General features: G+C 38.7%; 2 protein-coding genes across 7 annotated transcripts in view; one reads left to right on the forward strand and one right to left on the reverse strand.

Annotated features, from left to right (window-relative positions):
* SLC24A5 (solute carrier family 24 member 5) overlaps positions 1-19,298 on the forward strand; it is a 21,530-nt gene continuing 2,232 nt past the window's right edge. Inside the window, exons 1-9 of one of the 3 annotated variants that reach the window (XM_034783818.1) lie at positions 1-225; positions 1,219-1,398; positions 3,645-3,728; positions 3,833-3,936; positions 4,269-4,369; positions 5,596-5,879; positions 6,629-6,835; positions 10,408-10,509; positions 10,960-11,320. In XM_034783818.1, the coding sequence (XP_034639709.1) occupies positions 96-225; positions 1,219-1,398; positions 3,645-3,728; positions 3,833-3,936; positions 4,269-4,369; positions 5,596-5,879; positions 6,629-6,835; positions 10,408-10,509; positions 10,960-11,282 (1,515 nt within the window). In that variant the 5' untranslated portion in view covers positions 1-95 and the 3' untranslated portion in view covers positions 11,283-11,320. Of the gene's footprint in view, positions 226-1,218; positions 1,399-3,644; positions 3,729-3,832; positions 3,937-4,268; positions 4,370-5,595; positions 5,880-6,628; positions 6,836-10,407; positions 10,510-10,959; positions 11,321-19,298 lie in introns of those variants that run through there. The other 2 variants (XM_034783819.1, XM_034783821.1) reach the window with 2 other exon arrangements.
* MYEF2 (myelin expression factor 2) overlaps positions 11,459-19,298 on the reverse strand; it is a 25,074-nt gene continuing 17,234 nt past the window's right edge. For 3 of the 4 annotated variants that reach the window (XM_034783817.1, XM_034783816.1, XM_034783814.1), the window contains 4 exons: positions 17,266-17,337; positions 14,994-15,199; positions 14,862-14,913; positions 11,459-12,143 (listed from right to left, as the gene is read on the reverse strand). In XM_034783817.1, coding sequence (XP_034639708.1) covers positions 11,980-12,143; positions 14,862-14,913; positions 14,994-15,199; positions 17,266-17,337 — 494 coding nt within the window. In that variant the 3' untranslated portion in view covers positions 11,459-11,979. The remainder of the gene's footprint in view (positions 12,144-14,861; positions 14,914-14,993; positions 15,200-17,265; positions 17,338-19,298) is intronic. The other variant, XM_034783815.1, reaches the window with a different exon arrangement.

Genomic DNA, 19,298 nt, shown 5'->3' on the forward strand with positions numbered 1-19,298 from the left:
GAAGCGGCCAAAACCGCCCCCTCACATGATCCCGCCGGCCCCTAATCCCCCCTGCGCCTCCCCCCGCCGCTCAGTGCGAGGCTGAGGCCGGCGCGATGCAGGGAGGCTGGAGGAACCGTGCAAGAGGCGGCCGGGCAGCCTCCATCCTGCTGCTCCTGGGGGCTTTGGCCGCCTTTCACCTGCCTCGCAGGGGCGCTGCCGCTCAGCGGCTCCCCAGGGACACAGGTAGGCCGGGGGCGCGGAGTGTCAGCCGGCTGCGTTCACACCTCGGGAGCGGCTCCGCTCCAAACCCCCGCCCCGTGCGCCAGGGGACCCCGCCGGAAAGGGGCTCGGGGATGGAGCGTGGGTGGGAAAAGCGCAGTAGCTACAGGACTAGCCATCGCATGGGCCGCTCGGTTTACTGGGGCTTTTCAGCTAATCAAGCCGAGATGCACACAGTGCCCTGGGGGAAGCGTTGGAAAGAGCTGGGACCTTTCTTGTCACACTAGCGTAGTTGCTAAGAAAGGCAAATGTGTTCAACTATTTCAGTATGGTCCTGAGTTTTCTCCCTTTCCTTCGCTGGCTGTTTTCCGCCCCGGCGGTTGGAAGAGAACCCTTTATTTCTTTTGCCGGGATAACTCGAGCATGACCTGTAGCTGATTGGAAAATGTCTACGTTTAAGCAAACCTTCTGCGGCCATACATGGCACCCACCCCAGTTTTTTTGCCTTTCTGGAGTCTTAACTGGAGGTCAAACAGAGTTGTACTGGAAACCGCAGGATACCTTAACATTGGTTGCTCTATAAAGGGGTGTGTGTCAAAGGCTCATTAGGCAAAGGGTTGGAAACAAGTTTGGGTTGCTGGCTTTCCTTGGTGTACGTTTCACAGTGTTGTGTGCAGGTAGGGTGACCAGATAGCAAATGTGAAAAATCGGGACAGGGGTGAGGGGGTAATAGGAGCCTATATAAGAAAAAGACCCCAAAATTGGGAGTCCCTATAAAATCAGGACAGCTGGTCATCCTGTGTGCAGGAATGAAACATTGGCAATATCCCTATCCCCTTATGTGTATTGCAACAGTTCTCTGTCTGGGTCTTCCAACAATTAAGAACTAATCATTTAAAATAGGTTCATATGTTCCACCTACCCAGAATTCCATTGAAAACATCCTCAAAAGTTTTGTAGCTGGGGGAGAAGACAATGTTTGATAATATGCATAAGACCTTTGTATTCTCTTTTCAGAAAATAAAACACAATGCATCCCCCCTCCCTCATCGGAATTTCCTGACGCATTTTTTACACAACAGGAGAGAGAAGATGGGGGGATCATTATCTATTTCATAATTATCCTTTACATGTTTATGGCTGTATCCATTGTGTGTGATGATTACTTCCTTCCTTCTCTAGAGAGTATTAGTGAATGTAAGTTATTTTTTTAAGTCCTAGTAATCATTTCTGTAAAATTGAACCGCTATTGGCAAGATTATTCTCTTTGCAGAGTTTGACAATATGAGTGCAACTTAGAAATGAGGGCAGAAAGTTCAACATTCAATATTTAGCTGAGTTGGGAAACAGTGTACAGACAGAGTGGGCTTAAGGCTGGTAAACTACAGGAGTGCAGGAGATTTAATACTGACATCCAGGCTTAACACTAAAAAGAAAAATATTGTAAATAAAGTGATTAACTTTAAAGTGATTTAAAAAATGAAAGTACCAGATGTCCTAGACTAAGGCAGATTGCTTTTCCCAGGACACTGGTTCCTGCAGAAAAGATTCACAAAAACACACACTAGTACCAATGGGATTCCTCTTGTATGCATCATGTTGATAAATTGGAGTGTTCAGCAAACAGCCACAGAATGACTAAAGGATTAGAAAACATTACTTTTAGTGAAAGTTAAAACAATAAGGAGTCTGGTGGCACCTTAAAGACTAACGGATTTATTTGGGCATAAGCTTTCGTGGGATACATCTGAAGAAGTGAGGTTTTTACCCACGAAAGCTTATGCCCAAATAAATCCGTTAGTCTTTAAGGTGCCACCAGACTCCTTATTGTTTTTGTAGATACAGACTAACACAGCTACCCCCTGATACTTGACAATATATTTAGTTTTATCAACTAGATGGTTACAGGGTGATTTACTAACAATCCAAGTATCTACATAGGGAACAATAATTTATAATACAGTGCTCTTCAATGTAACAAGCAAAGTGTAACAATATCTAATGGCTGGAAGCTGAAACTAGACAAATTCAGACTCTAAATAAAGACACACATTGTAATAAGGTAATTAACCATTAGAACAATTTACCAAGGCCTGTAGGGGAATCTCCATCACTAGAAGTTTTTAAGTCTAGATTGGATTTTTTTCAAAAAGGTTTGCTCTAGTTCAAACAGGAATTAATTCAGGGAAGTCCTAAGGCTGTTGTTAGGTAGGTCAGGCTAGATGATCAACACTCTCTGCTGGCTTTATCATCCCACATGCAGCAGGACAGAAGTGCAACATGGACACAGTGGCTTTCTCTCCATCTACAGTAGATATCTCCTAGCTAAGTGCCTATATTCTAAGATGCTGGGTGTATTAGCAATATCTTACTTAAAATCAGCTTAAGCAGAGGGGGGAACAAAGGTGTTAGAATCATCAAGAATTTACCTAATAAATAACCTGACAATTTCCCAGAGCATAAGGACACAATGGTAAGAACAGTGGTGCCCTCTTCTACCAAACATATGTGCTAGTGGAAACAATGGGAGGTTTTCCATAAAAGCTAGTGTAAAAACTTAGCCCTAAAGTTTCCTTCATCCCAATACAATGTGGTTTAAAACCAAAAAACCCTCATCTTTAAGACAGACAATTGCTGGGTAAAATGCCCAGTCCTGAGTGGGCTGTTAACTTCGTGTTTTGTTATGCTTCAAGGGATCTTAAGCTGCTTAATTAAGGCCACGTCTACACTACCACTTATGTGAGCAAAACTTATGTCATTCAGGGATGTAAAAAAAACCACCCCCAGAGGACATAAGTTTAACTCGCATAAGTGATAGCGTTGTGCACAACACTATGTTGGCGGAACAGCTGTGCCACTGTAAGCTTAATAGTGTAGACATGGCCTAAGCCTTACACAATATATCCATGAAACAAGTAGTACTATACCCATTTTACAAATGGATTCAGCAAGTAAGTGAAGCAGGAACTAATGGTCAGTTGTTTTATGCTTCACTGAGTTGCTGATGCTTGACTTGAGTGTATTTTTCTCACAAAAGTAGATACAAACAAGTAACAGCTAGAACATCAATGAATTTGGATTTAATCTGACAATTTTAAATTTTTCATCCACAAATAAAGGTCCCAATCCTACAAGTTTATAAATCTTGTGCACTTATTAGAGCAAAAACTATTTCAACACTTAAACCTATGCACCCATCTTTAGAAAAGTTTATAAATGAAGTTCTTGATCAGTTGTCTTACTGACATTCAAACAAAGGTCTCCAAGCATCTGTGTTATAGCTTATTCTGTAACACATTAATTAATTTTCTTCTGCTAAGAATGTTGATTTTGTGGTTCCCAATAATGTAAGGAGCTACCGTACTTTTTACACATTAGTTGTAGTGTGTGTAGACTAGAGGTGTAACTTTTGTTTAATAGTAATTATTTTATTCCATCTTCAGCCCTTGGCCTCTCTCAGGATGTTGCTGGAGCAACTTTTATGGCAGCTGGTAGCTCTGCTCCTGAATTGGTCACTGCTTTTCTAGGTAAAACGAACAATTGTTTAACAATTCAGAATATATAATCACCCCTTCTCCTAAAAAAACTGAACAGCAGAAATTAACTATGTTAAACACTATTTTGCTTACAGGGGTATTCGTGACAAAGGGAGACATTGGAGTTAGCACCATCCTTGGATCTGCAATCTATAATCTTCTTGGTATCTGTGCAGCTTGTGGGTTGTTATCTAGCATGGTACGTAAAACACTGATCTAATTCTGCTCTCTTTAGAGCCAAATAATTGTAACTTCCTATGGTTTACTGACAAAAGCCACAAAGCAAGTTTTGTATGATAATAGTTCAATTTATTACTCAGTAGCAAAACAGCATGTTTATCATAAGTTATCAGAAGATAACTACCCAATAAGATTAAAAAAAACCCCACTAATTACTTTTGAGTTACTACATTTAAATCATTTTCTAAGAACCAAGTTAGTCACATATCAATACAGAAACATTAAGGCGGCATGTTCAGTACTTGGTGAAAGAACTATAACAGATTTGAAAAAGTAATTTGTGTCCTGCAGGTTTCGAGGCTGTCTTGTTGGCCACTGTTTAGAGACTGTTTGGCATATGCAATTAGTGCAGCAGCAGTCCTTGCAATGATATTTGACAGCAGAATTTACTGGTAAGTGCACAATTTGTGTTAAGTTCATGTTGACTGGAAATTAGTGTGTGTAAAAATAAATGTATTGTCACTTTTTTATCAAGCATTAACCTCAAGTATCCCAATCTGAAGTTAATTGTATTGCACATTCACAAATATGAATATCTTGTTGGCTTTAAGAATTGTATATTGAATTCAGTGTTCATGAAGGCTGTTACATTAACCATACTGTGGATTCCTGCTTATAAATATCAACCAGCAAAGGCTTCCTTGCACTGCACTTCAAACCTGTTCTGGTGTCCCCTCCCTTGCACAACCATTAGTCTTCAGTCTGTTCCTTTGTTAACCTCTTTTGTGCACCTGACTTGAGACAGTTGTCCACTATCAAATGGATGGAGTAACTATTTTCAGTCAATATTGACCTCAATTGGATTTGAACCTATGAGGAGAGGCTTTAGTCTTTAATTACCAATTTCCTGAACCATTCAGCCTCCGCTTTTCTTCTTTCCCACAGAAATTAGCCTGCAAAATGCATGAGATCTGAATTTTTAGGTTTTTCTTTCACTGGGTAATGGAAGCAACTGTCATTATCCCATGTTCATTATTAAATACATTGCACTCATTTGGCATTTTTTAATCTTCAAAGACCATTAAAATCCTCACATCCTTGTGAGCTGAGATTACAAATAGTGGGCTCAGTTCTAATATAAAGGGACAACACTACTTAAGTCAATGGAGTTGCACCCATTTGCACTAGAAGATATTTGGACTAGTTTCTCTTTACAGATAAGTTCCTCTGTGTAGCCTTTAGCAGATTAGCTAAACCCAGGAATAGAACTCTGAAGTTCCTAGAGCTCAGACCATGCCTTCTGTTGATTAACATAATAGGATTCAGTCTTGCAAATATTTACTCATGAGTAGTTCTATAAGACGATAGAATACTTTCATAGATAAGTGTTTGTGGGACTGGCCAAATTGCTGTAAAATAAGAAACATTAGTCTCCATTATGGTATCTATACATAACATGTTCCCTTGTAAATTAGAAATCTTTGATAATCTGCATTGGGGAAATACGTTTGTTTCCACTTATTTTCCTTCTGCTGCCAAAGCCAATTAATTATCGCCTGAGTGGGCAGTCACTTAAGTATTATTCAGCTAAAACAGCTTTTTTAAAATCAATTTCTTTAAAAATAACTGAAGATAAAAATGAGTTGGATTTTTATGTAAAATCCAATTTTTATTCTAGGTATGAAGGTGCTTCCCTGCTGCTGATTTATGGGTTATATATTCTGGTGCTGTGTTTTGATATTAAAATCAATCAATATATTATGAAGAAGTTTAGTCCCTGCTGTACTTGTTTTGCAAAAGCTATGGAAGAAAACACTGAACAGCAGCCATTAATTGGCTGGAAGGAAGAATGTGAACCACTAATTTGTCGACAATCAAGAATCGATAGTGGAATTTTTCATGATGAATCAGACTACTCACAACTTTCTATAAGTTTACATGGGCTTGATGAAATTTCTGAAGGTATTAATACAGCCTCTACCAGTCTACATGTGTCATTAATTATGGGAACGGGGGTTGAGTAAATTGCAAGATTAATTTCAAATGGTTTAGACCAGGAAAGAACTCTAGTTGAGTTTAATACACTACTATTCCTTCTTGGAATCTGATCTTTACCAAAATCAAAACACAGAGCTGGTTATATAGTTATCCACTGGAAGAATGCCAAAGCAGTCATTCATTTGAGCCACAGAAGAACTATGAATGATGAGTAGAGTAACTTTCCTTGAGATTCTTTGAAGTGCATATTTGAAACTTCTCAATGGCTCAGCTGATAAGTCTTTCATTTGATATAACTGCTACCTGCACTAACTGTGTGATACTGGTGTTCTGTGAAACGGGCAGTTTTATAACCCCAAAAATGTGCTATAGTATGGATTTGACTAATGCTTCTGAGGCAGGAATTTAAAAAAAGAAAGTGACCCCCTGATGTGACTAATCATCAGGTACTTATGGAAAAACTTCACTTATGGACCTAGTTACTCACTCAGGAAGCACCAAACAAACCGATTACAAAGAAGCTCAGGTTACTCAAGTAAGCAAAATAACTCAGGGGGCTTTTCCTAGTGACGAAAGAAAGGGAAAACTTGTTTGAGACTGTATTTTTGTATGCTTTTGCCCATCATTCTTACGAGTCAAGTTATCAGATTATACACAAACATAGCCTCATTACAGGGATAGTTTAAAATGGTTTACCTTTTAATCTCCAACAGATCCTCCAAGTGTCTTCACCATCCCTGAAGCAGATTTAAAAAGAATTTTCTGGGTGCTCTCTCTTCCTATTATTACACTACTCTATTTGACCACACCAGACTGCAGAAGACAGTTTTGGAAAAACTGGTTCATGGTGACATTTTTCATGTCAGCTGTGTGGATTTCTGCATTTACATATGTCCTTGTATGGATGGTAACAATAGTGGGTATGTACTTTACTTGCTGCTATATCATGTCAACTGACTCAATCACTGAGGAATGAATGATTTTTCCCATCTAGTTTCCTTTTCCACAACTGGGGAGGATACTCTTCTGAAAAAGGTTAGCCTCAGATTGCATGTTCATAGTTCAAGTTCCTCTCCCACCCACTGCCCCATAGAAGTGGTTGACAAGATAATTCAGCCATTACTGCTTTGAAAGGGCTAGTTCAGAGCTACCTAAAGACTGTATTGAGAAGTTTTCCTAGTTAAACTTCCTTTCTCCATCTGATATTTCCCTAGAAGAATATTTTCTGGAAAATTGACCTTGGCTGTACCATTGTGCTGCACCATCAGCCTTCCCAGTCTAGGGGATGGGCATCTGCTCATGTGGCTATGTAACAATGAATGCATTTGAGAAAAAATATTTACGTCATTGCTCAAGTTGTTCAGAAAATTATGGATTTGTTCTACCTAACATTAAGATCTTAAACAGCATTACATGTATAGCATTATTTTAAGCTGATTTACCAAGCAGGTATCAAAATTACCAAATTTATCTGCCAAGACTGGAGATAAAGGTTCAGTTCCTCTCATACAAGAGCTGTTATCACTTAACTTTAAACATCATTTCCTTGCAAGCATCAATTAGGAGGCAAAGATCAATAATGGTCATTTAAAGAAATGAATTTATTTTAGTACCTTCAGTGACAAGTAAAGGGTTTTAACAAGTTTGCGGTTTGCCTATTTTGCTGCTCTGATGGGGAGGCTTGAATTGTGTGTGTGAGAGAGAGAGATGTAAACCTTTAAAATCATGTATGGCTAGCAAACTCAGGGAAAACGAGAGTACTTTCTGGCAGTCTCATGAACTCACATCTGAAGTGAAAGGACAGAAGTTTAAGTCTCTAAGTCATCCTGTCTCCTTTTTTTAGAAGCAAAAAAATGTTTCTGAATGCTGATTAAACTGTTTTCCCCCTTTCAATTGCTCAACTTTCAGTCACATAGCATAACTTGACTAGTTCTCCAGTCATAGCTTTCAGGGTAGACGTGAAATTTCAAATTTTAAGAACAAGCTGAAAACTGACAAGCCTTTCAAGGTTTACATCTCAAAAGCAAGGGGGGGAAGGAGGTACAACCCTTGCATTTCTCCTTTGTAGCTCACTTTAAGTCTGCCTATGTAGTCTACTAATTCACATCCAAATTGGTTTTGAATTAGTTCTAATCGAATATCTTAAATAAGGAAAAACAATCTTGCCAACAGAGGTTTGTGTAGTTTGAGACAACCAAAATTAAACAACTAGCTGTCAAGTGGTCTAGTGTACTGATAGAGGTAATTCAGCCCCTACTTCATTCACTCATAGGTAAAAGCAGGTAAGTTAGTGTAGTGAGCTAGGAATCTTTGACAAGCTTTCCCATATTGCAGGCGAGAGGGATTGCTGATCTGCTAGTTAGAGCCATGACAATGTGAAAAGTGGGTACGCCAAAGTTTCAAACAGGGTCGAGTGCTGGTCTACTTTGAAAAGTGATTAAAAGTGGTATTGGGAGGGAGTCTGTCTCTCACTGACTTCAAACTATGTTTGTTCTGTCTACAATATAAAGCTTTTGGTAGCCCTGCATATTCAACCTGGGTTCTTTTCTTTTCACAAATCAGTTTTTGTAAAAGGTAATGCTAACACCTATCCGGCTCCTGAACTTCACAGGGTTTGTACAGATTTAACATACTGGAACTTTATTCTGGTGCATACGAATAGAATCTAACAACAAAAATTGATGAATTCATAGAGGATAGGTCTATCAATGGCTATTAGCCAGGATGGGTAGGGATGGTGTCCCTAGCCTGTTTGCCAGAAGCTGGGAATGGGCGACAAGATGGATCACTTGATGATTACCTATTCTGTTCATTCCCTTTGGGGCACCTGGTATCAGCCACTATCAGAAGACAGGATGCTGGGCTAGATGGACCTTTGGTCTGACCCAGTATGGCCGGTCTTCTGTTCAAATTCCCTATTAGTACATATTAGTCTCATCTTTACATAGTCACTTACCAGACTAGATCTGCACTTGAACTATGAAGCTGATAAAACTATGTAGTGAGGAAAGAGCTCAGACTCACTTCCGTTTAGGTTCCATCTTACCTTCTAGGGCTAGAAGCTAGCACTTTGTCCCATAGGCTAAGAGATTCATGCTTCAGCTCCCCCTTGTCTTGCCTATTACTTTTTAGCCTTCTTGGTTTACAAGCTGACTTTCTTCCTACACTTATGCCTTAATCTTGGGAGGGAGGGTTTGGACCATTACAAATTCCAGATCAGAATCACTTTCAATCCCTTCCAACAGAGAAGCAGCAGTTTTAGATTCCCTATTTTTAAGTTTTGCCTCTAACTGACCTAAGCTGGTATTTGGAATGCAACTACAGTGCACCTAAGTTTACAGACAATCCACTGAATAATTCAGTCTAACAAAACTGCTTATTACTGTTGGTCAAAACCCTTACTATTATGGATGGAAGACCCACAACAAAAAAATTTAGAGGTAGACAATACACTTTTCAGTAAAGTGAATTAAATTATCCATTAAAAAACAAGTTAAGAGTTTAAACAGAGATCAAATCCTTCAAACTTTCTGCCCAAGTTTTATGAATACTGCATTAGGAGAAACAAATGACGACATCTGCTTGACAGTAAAATCAAAACTAAAGGCTGCTCAAGGTTAGCCCCAAAAGATAGAATTGCTTAACTTGGATTTGAATTTATCTTTAAATTTTAGTTAAGCAACTGAAGCACAAAGATGAAGAGTAGGAGTTAATCCATTTTCAAAGTATTAATGGCTGCTAGCAGGGAAGAAAGTAGCGTACTGCTACTGAAGTTAATGTGAGAAAACTAGTATGTACCTGTGGGAAACGTAGGCTTCTAAATAAGTAGAAGTGTTGCAATTATATTTTACTTAGCATTTTGCTATGTATGATTACTAAGACTTGGAAAGTTGCATTTTTTGACAGAAGTGAAGTTTCACAGCAATGAATTTGGACAGTACAGTAGTAAGGACTATTTAAAGTCTTTTCATATGTCTCCCCAGGGAGTTCATGTGCTTTTTTCAAGAGTGAATGATTAAAGGAGTTACTGCTTCATGTGACTTCCAGAACTCATGTGATAAAATGCGCAAAGAACAGAAGGGATTAGTCTATTTTCAGCAGTTCAAAAAAGTGTCACAATTGTCAGAAACCTCTAACTTTTACTGTATCTGCAGGAAGTCAGTAATAGCCTCCTATCTCTAGCTGAGTGGGCATATTTATTTTCAAACGGAAAACAAATTCCACATCATGTTACTGAAGGTGCTTGTTCCATTAGTAAATAACCACTGGCTAGTAAAAAAGTTTAAATGAAATCAGTGTCAAGCCTGTAAGATTTCAGTAAATAAAGTTAAGCTATCTTGAATTCTTACTGGCTCGCATGGATTCCTTTTGGAATTAGCATACAAATACCAATCCTTTCTTTCTCTGGTAAAAACATATGTAGCTGTTTCCTCGGACCAGACTTCACCTATGAAGTGTGTTGTTACTCAGTATCCTTGTTTATTCACTACAGGTGATACGCTGGCAATTCCAGAGACAGTAATGGGTCTTACATTACTAGCAGCAGGGACAAGCATACCAGACACAGTTGCAAGCGTACTGGTGGCTAGGAAAGGTAAGAATTTCAGCATTCATGCTCACTCCATTAAGAACTTGTTTTAGGAGCTAGGGCAGAGAGGTCTCACAGATATTTCACTTTATCTGAAAGGTTCACAGCGCAAGTCATAAAGCTGCTACTGTTTTGAGTGTCTAAAACAAAATTCATTAGTATTAAATACTGAAGTTCATCTAAAGTCAATTGTAGCTTAGCCTTCTAAAATTTAAAGTTAAAAAAAAATATATCAAACATTTTAGGAAAAGTCTGATTGCTGTTGAACAAGAATTATGACTACTATAAAACTGCAAGTTTAATTGTGTTCCAACAGGATTGATTTTAGCCAGTGGCATATAGCTTACTTTATCAAGTGATCTCGATATAGATGCTCGTAGTTTAGGGAGATGCTTAGAAAATTCTTTCTACAGTGCAATAAAATTAAATGAACACTCAGTGTTTTTTGTTTTTCAGGAAAAGGAGATATGGCTATGTCTAACATTGTAGGATCCAATGTATTCGATATGCTGTGTTTGGGATTACCTTGGTTTATAAAAACTGCCTTCATAGATACATCAGCACCTGTGGAAGTGAATAGCAGTGGTTTGACTTACACAGCTATTTCTCTTATTTGTTCCATTATTTTTATTTTTCTGGCAGTTCACCTGAATGGTTGGAAGTTAGATAAAAAACTGGGAGCAATCTGTCTAGTAATGTACTTAGCATTTACTATATTGTCAATTTTATATGAACTTGGGATCATAGGGAACAATCCTGTAAAGGTCTGTGGTGGCTAGTTTTAGCCAGTGACTGTACTGAGGAAGACACAAAACAATGAGAGAGGATCAATTTCTTCATTTAGTCAAATAAAAAAAAAAATCCAAAACTTCCTTTGGGCTCTAAAACTTATTTACAGAAGCTCTAAATCATGGCATAAAAGTAATCTTAAAAATAAAACAACATCACAGCCTAATTGAAGCCCTTTCTTTTTTTTTTTTTAGAGTCAAGAATTACAGTGTGACTACAATGCATATATAAAACCAAAATTCTGGAAGGGACATCTAATTTTTTACATTACAATGTTGATACGAGCTGAAGGAATCTGAAACACTAAACAAATCCCACTATGCAATCTTGAGAACAGAGAAAATGGCTTATTTTATTAAAAACAGTATAACCATTCATTTAAACTGAATGACTAGAGACACTTGGCCTAATTTTCCAGAGGTGCCAAGCATCCACAGCTTCCGCTGTCTTTAAGGGGACTGCAGGTGTTTAGTACCTCTGAAAATCGGGCAAACTGTCCTTAAAAACCAAACATAGTAAGATTTAGTTACCAAGAATCACAGTATATTAAACACTATACTGTTAAAGGCTGGTGGGATTTAAAAGTTTGTTTTTACCGCTTTTGTAAGCATACAATGTTACTAAAAATGACTTACTAGGATATAGAAGCTAAACAGACATAGGAATGTTCCTGAACACAGTTTTAAATTATGCATTGCGATCCAAGCGTACATCAATTTCTCTGCCATTGATTTTTATGCCGTTCATTATTCTACAGGCTTTTTCAGCAGATTCTGGTGAGTCAAACCTGACTGTTCCACAGCCTTTTGATTTTCCATTCTCCATTTTTATTTCAGCAAACATTACATGACCTGAATAAATAAGTTAAACAGCAGTTACTATAAAGGCTACATTGCACTACCAAGTTAGAGATCCAATGACAGATTGAGGTAGAAAGGCATTTAAAAAAATTTTTTTAGGAAGCATCTAAGCTTAGATGTTAAAATACAATCTAAAAACATACTACCATCAAATGGACTAACCAAGTATAAAGTTTGCATCCATCTTACAGCAGACTGAATCTTTAGGTCAATCTGAGGTGTCAATTACATTTTAATAAAAAAATAAGTTAAAACATAAGAGTTGCTATTCCAATACATTCAGGTAGCGTTTACTTATTGAAAGGAAACATAAGTATCAATACAGCAGACAAGAATAAGAGTATGAAAACTCCTTGGTCTACACAAATAGCAACAGTTCTTGTCTCATACCAGTATAGAATTAAACATGCTTTTGCTTGAATTAGTTGAGCTCAGTTGCACAAACAGAAGAATCCTATTAGAATAAGACCAGTTTTGAGCCCCTTTCAGCCACAATTTGAGCTATCAGGCAGTTTAAAGATGCTAGCAATCACATGGTGATTACTCACTAGGTGCATGTTACAATAAAACAATCATAGTACAGATCAAATGGAGTGGAAGTTCTGTTACTGGAGTGATTACTGAAATAAGAATTAGATGACTTTTCATGAATGGACATTCCTTTATCCTCAATACACTTCTTTAGAAGACACAAGATTTAAAAAAGCACTCAAGACAGAAAACTAGTCATTAACTGGGTGTTTTAAGGAAGACATTTCATAATAAGCTATCCTTTTAGCTACACCATGATAATACAGCCAAGCCACCAAAAGTAGGCAAGCCTCTCTAAAATGTAGGCCTCATTTTTAAGAGACTCACAATATAAGACTGACTTTTCAAAGAAAGATGAAACATTTAGAGACAGATATTCTTTGTAGTCCCCCAATGATATTTGCATGATGTACAGATTTTTCTGATTTGTACTAATCATTCTTTTCTTAAAATCATTCAACAATTACTACGTTAGCTGCTGTGAAGATTGTCAAAGAAAAGCAGATGCATTTCTAGGGCTCATTTAGTTAAATCCAAACAGAAATTGCATTGTTTAGAAACAGGGATACTGTGGGCACAGGTAAAGATTCTTTTCAGTATAGCTTATTTCTGTAAATTTATGGATAAACACTATTCTGGTAAAAGCACCTTTATAACTGTATAACTGCATCTACACTAGGCGGTTGTACCAGAATTATTGGTTTAGAAACTGATATAGCTAAAGCAGTACAAAAAACTGTATTTAGACAACCCTTAAACAGAGATTCTGTTTTCATATTTCTCCTTAGTTCCCCTCCCTGCTTCTCCTTTATACTAATATTTGCAGAATGGCTTGTACAGGTTTTTCCACATTTTAATTCCACATTCTTCCAATGTTCACAAAATTCTTTTAATTTTAAGACGCAACATTACCAAGGTTACACATGGAAAGAAGGCAGCTATTAAGATTAGCGCAATTGCAAAAAAATGGTTACTACTATTTGGGGCAGAGACTATCTTTTGTTTTATGTTTGTACAATGCCAAGTACAATGGAGCTCTATTGGTTCTAGGCACAACAGTAAAACCTGAAGATAGCCAAGAGGAAGAAAGTTTAGTTACAAAAATAGCCGCAAGAGACTAGAAAACAGTTTACTATCTTATGCACTCCTGCCAAGTAGCATAAACACAGTCTCAGAGGTTACAGCAACACGGGGAGGGGGGAGAAAAACCCCACACACCCTCTGTAGCAGTAAGTCTCAAAATCTGGGTCAACTGACTCGGGCTTGCACTACAGGGCTAAAAACAGCAATATAGATGTTCCCACTCAAGCTGGAGCCCAGGCCCTGAGGTTCCCATACCCGCCCCCAGGTTTCAGAGCCGAAGCAGGAGTGTCTACTCTGCTATTTTAGCCCTGTAGTGCCAGCCAAAGTCAGTTGACCTGGGCTCTGAGATTCACTGCCGCAGGTTTTTTGCTTTGTAGACGTACCCATAACATCCCAGCAGTGAACATCTTTGCATGAAGTCAAAAGCAGGAATACCTGCAACTTCATTTGCTTGGACAAAACCTATGTACATTAGCTATCAAATTTGTACAGCACAAATGTTTGACTGTCTATTCAACATACCAGATGGCAGTGCTATGCTGAGAATTATTTTTTCCTCCTCTCTTCCCCCCCCCCGCAAAGTAAAAAAAGCTAATTAGGTTCGGAGTTCAGAAAGTGAGTTTTCAAAGGGGGAAACAAGTTGTTTGTTCTTACATCTAAGCCCCATGATTCATGCATTTTTAGCAATAGGGCGATAAAGGCATTCCGAAGTACCCGCATAAATCAATACTATGTTAAATATCCACAGCAATCCTGCATTTCTTCCATACACAAAGCCAAACAATATAGCAAGAATTATTTTATAAGCCACAGCCCTCAGATAATACATAGACCAAGCCCATCTAGCTGAACAAAAACAATTTGGCTCCAGCTGTAAGTCACATCTAAAGTCGCAAGGGTAAATTTAGTACAGTAATTCTCCCAGAAATTAAGGTATGTGTGCAGGATAAGGCTGGCCAGACTACTCTTCAGGCTATTTAACATTTTGTCTAGGCAATAACTACATCCCACTGTCCCTGTAGACTGGACATTTGTTAAGCTCTTACTTTATGGCTTATGCAGGACAACAACATTTGCAGCCTTCCATATACTTACCACACTGACTGAATTTCTCTTTTAGCTTCTGCCAGGTCAAGTCAAATGGAAGCTAGAATGAAAACAGGTATTAATAATATATACAGACACAGAGTGGAAAAAATAGCTGTTTGTTTGAATTCACATGCTTACATTTCTGACAAATATCTGGTTTCCTTTAGAACCTCTCTCTCTCACACCACTTCCCATCGGGCCAGCCACAAATCCTCGATCCATATCAATGTTCCTGTCCAGGCCAGCTCCCATAGCTGGTCCCATTCGATCAAAACTGGAGCTCATCCGATCCATCCCCATTCCCATTCCTCCAGTCATACTATTCATACCACCCATTCCACCACCTAGGCAGAGAGAGGAAGAAAAGATGTTCAGGAAATAAAAACAAGTTTACTTCATGATATTAATTTAAATGCAAGTTATAGCTGTATCGTAAGTGAACTTAACTAATTAGATCTCTTGTGTAGTGAAAATGCAGTCATTTTAGGTAAGAAAACTGATCTAGTACAGAGCATAATGAAGTTTGTCATATTTCCTATAAGCTCCAAGCAGATTCAAATATTACCATGTTAGCCTGATCACAGTTATTACATTCTTTGCAAGTTACTAAAATGTTTTTATTTGAACATTTCTGAATTATTAAAATATCGGTACCAAGTAGCAGATACAGAAGTGTTGATGGACTAGTACTCCATCTATAAAAAAAACATTCCAATGAGTAACATCACAAACCTCACAGGAATTGAAAGTTCAATGATTTTCAAATTTCACTAAGTCATACAGTGGACCAAAAAGATGAAATGAAAATTTTGTAGAAGTTTTAGAACATGGATAATTCGAGCATTATAATCCAGGAAGGCAAAATAATAATATGTCAGTTTTCCTGTATGCAGATACACTTTTACCTACCTGATGGCATCATCTTCTAAAGAAAGGGTTCTTTGGATATTAAACTGGATTGGCATTAATAGCCCCTACTTGATATCAGAAGCCTGGACTTTCCAACACCAAATGCTATTTTAAAGCACATTAGTATGTGTCATGCGTGTGAAACTACTGGCACTCAGATAAATATCTGATTGAAAATTTTATGAATCCACAATTAAAATTCAGATAAGGCAGGAACTTCAACTTCATCCACATGTCTTGAGTATCAAGGAGGTGGATTTCCTAATGTGCCACCCAAAATAGCCAATTGCAAGGCATTACTGTCTTTCAGCTATCCCAGTGTGAAGGTGTCATGCCATGTCATGTCATACTGACTATGAATGTTGCCTTTACACAAGTTCAGGATTAGACCGCTACACAAAAAAGTTAACTGAATTACGTCTGAAATTCTAGACCACACATGATGGTTTCTAGCATGCTTTACTTACTGCAAAAGTTACAGTATTGAAAAATCAGAGTTGTTTGTAGGATTCTTACAAATAACTCACCCTATCTTTCTTCTGGCAAAAAGCTTACCAGAATGCTGCTCCTTTCGTCAAAAATACTTAGCAAACTAAGAAGTCTGACAAATTCCAACATCAGATTAAGAGTTAGAAAGGATGTAGTGAACGAGGAGGAAACTCCGTGTTTATATATAAATAGGGTCCTACTAAATTCATGGTCCATTTTGGTAAGTTTCACGGCCAGAGGGTTTTTAAATTGGTCAATTTCACACTTTCAGATGTTTGCATCTGAAATTTCACTGTGTTGTAATCGTGGGGGCCCCAACCTAAAAGGGCATCGGGGAGGGGGACGGAGGGTGTATGTAAGACAAAGCTGTTGTGTGGGGGGGTGGGGAGGAGAGGGGCGGGCAGGGGAGGTCGCAGGATTGTCATAATGCTTCCTGCAGCCAGGGAACGTTCCTGGAGGTGGGTCTGATCTCCCCGGTACTGCTGTGAGCGCCCCAGTCGGAGGCTCCTAGCTGCTAGTCTGAGCTGGGCTGTGGAGGGACAGGACTTCTTCCACTGCATGGCCTGGGGGAGGGGGGGAGGAAAGAGAGAGATCAGACCCACCTCTGGGTACCCCAAAGATGGGTTTGATCTCCCCTCTGAGTGATCATGCAGGGGAAGACGAAGCCCCATCCCAGCAGACTAGCAGCTGGAGCCCAGTGAACAGTATGAGCCCCCAGTTGGGGTGCTCTCAGCACTGCCGCTCCCCCCCCCCCAATAGCTAGATTTCATTGGGCGGGGAGGCCTGATTTCACAGTCCATGAATTTAGTAGGGCCCTATATATAAGGAAAGCATCTCTAGCAAAACAGCGCCTCCAAAAACAATTAGAAGTACAATCACAACCTGGGACTAATACATGAATATTTTCCTGCCACTGAAAGTATTGCACTAGAACAAGTTAATTATTTTCAAAAATCTTCTGCTACATCTATACATTGATCATTTACATTCTCTTGAAACCCAATCAACCTACTCATTCCAGATCCTACTGGGCCCATGCTAGAAGCTCCCATTCCTCCTGCAAAACCACCAACCATTGCACCACCTAAACAAGGATAGGAAAAAAAAAATCAAGTTAACAAAGCCAGACAATATTAGCAAGTACACTGGTTAACATTTAAAACTACAAGACATTCTTACCTTATGATTCTTCTCTGTGGACTGGTTTCACCTATGTAGATTAGATGGATCGGTACCTTATTATGCAAGCTGGGTGGGAAGCCTATAATAAGTGACTTTGATGGTCTCTAGCCTTGAGCTCTTTTTACAGGTTTTAAGATTCTTTCCAAAGCCTTTCTAGGAAAAAAATTATTTTGTACGGACAAATTGCCATTAGGGCAAGCTAGATGGAATACAGAAAATGATCTTGCAAGAACACCAAAGCAAGGCTAACAGGACCACCTTCTTGTGAAAAATATAGGGTGGAATGGGCTTCTGTGAATCCCATTCCCAACTGATGTAACAAATACCAGGAGAATTACTTGATTAATTGCTTCTCTCCTGAAAGATTCAAAGAAATTCAAAGCAGCTGCTTATTAAACACTCAAGTAAAGATTCCACTGGGAAGCCTACAGTGGGTCAGAGGAGAGAACATACTTTCAGGTAACAGTGCTAGGGATGTGGAAGAAAAGACACACCAAATTCATTAAACTCCTAAGAGCTACAAGACTGAGGCAGCAAGGGGAAAGTACTTTAATCCCAACATTCTAGAACTCCCTCGGGATGGCTTTGGTAGAGGTTACCATAGCACTATACCTCCTGTCCCTGTCCAGATTCTGTTGTAAGCAGCTAAACTGCCCTTCTTTCTGGAGTAAATCTCAATACTAGGCAAAGTGGTTGAAACTATAATAGTAAAGAACTGAATTATCAGGTACAGATGAGCACGATATATTGGGGAAGAGTCAATGAGGCTTTTGTTGAGGGAAATACCACCTCACCAATCTATTAGAATTCTTTGAGGATGTCCACAAGCATGTGGACAAGGGTGATCCAGTGGAAATAGTGTACTTGGACTTTCAGAAAGCCTTTGATAAGGTCCTTCACCAAAGGCTCTTAAGCAAAGTAAGGAGTCATGGGATAAAAGGGAAGGTCCTCTCATGGATCACTAACTGGTCAAAAGCTAGGAAACAAAGGGTAGGAATATATAGTCAATTTTCACAATGGACAGAAGTAAATAGTGGGGTCCCACAAGGATCCATACTGGGACCAGTTCTGTTCAACATATTCATAAATGATCTGGAAAAAGGGGTAAAGAGTGAGAATAGTGAAGTGGCAAAATTTGCAGATAATACAAACTTACTCAGGATAGTTAAGTCCACAGCTGCGAAGCGCTACAAAGGGATCTCACAAAAACTAGGTGACTGAGCAACAAAATGGCAGATGAAATTCAATGTTGATAAATGCAAAGTAATGCATGTTGGAAAACAATCCCAACTATACATACAAAATGATGGGTTCTAAATTAGCTGTTACCACTCAAGACAGACCTTGGAGTCATCGTGGACAGGTCTCTGAAAACATCTGCTCAATGTGAAGCAGCACTCAAAAAAGCTAATAGTGTTAGGAACCATTACGAAAGGGACAGACAAGAAGACAGAAAATATCATATTGCCACTATATAAATCCATGGAATGCCCACACCTTGAATACTGCATGCAGTTCTGGTCACCCATCTCAAAAAATATATATATATTTTTTTTTAAATTGGAAAAAGCACAGAGAAGGACAACAAAAATGATTAGGGATATGGAACAGCTTCCATATGAGGAGAGATTAAAAAGTCTGGGACTAGTCAGCTTAGAAAAAGAGATGACTGAACGGGAATATGATAGAGGTCTATACAATCATGAATGGTTTGGAGAAGGTGAATAAGGAAGTGTTATTTACCCCTTCACATAATACATGAACCTGGGGTCACACCAAATGAAATTAAGAGGTAGCAAGTTTAAAACTAATTTAAGGAAGTACTTCATACAACTCACAGTCAATCTGTAGAACTTGTTGCCA

Source organism: Trachemys scripta, chromosome 10, assembly GCF_013100865.1.
Source record: "Trachemys scripta elegans isolate TJP31775 chromosome 10, CAS_Tse_1.0, whole genome shotgun sequence".
NCBI lineage: Eukaryota > Metazoa > Chordata > Testudines > Emydidae > Trachemys > Trachemys scripta.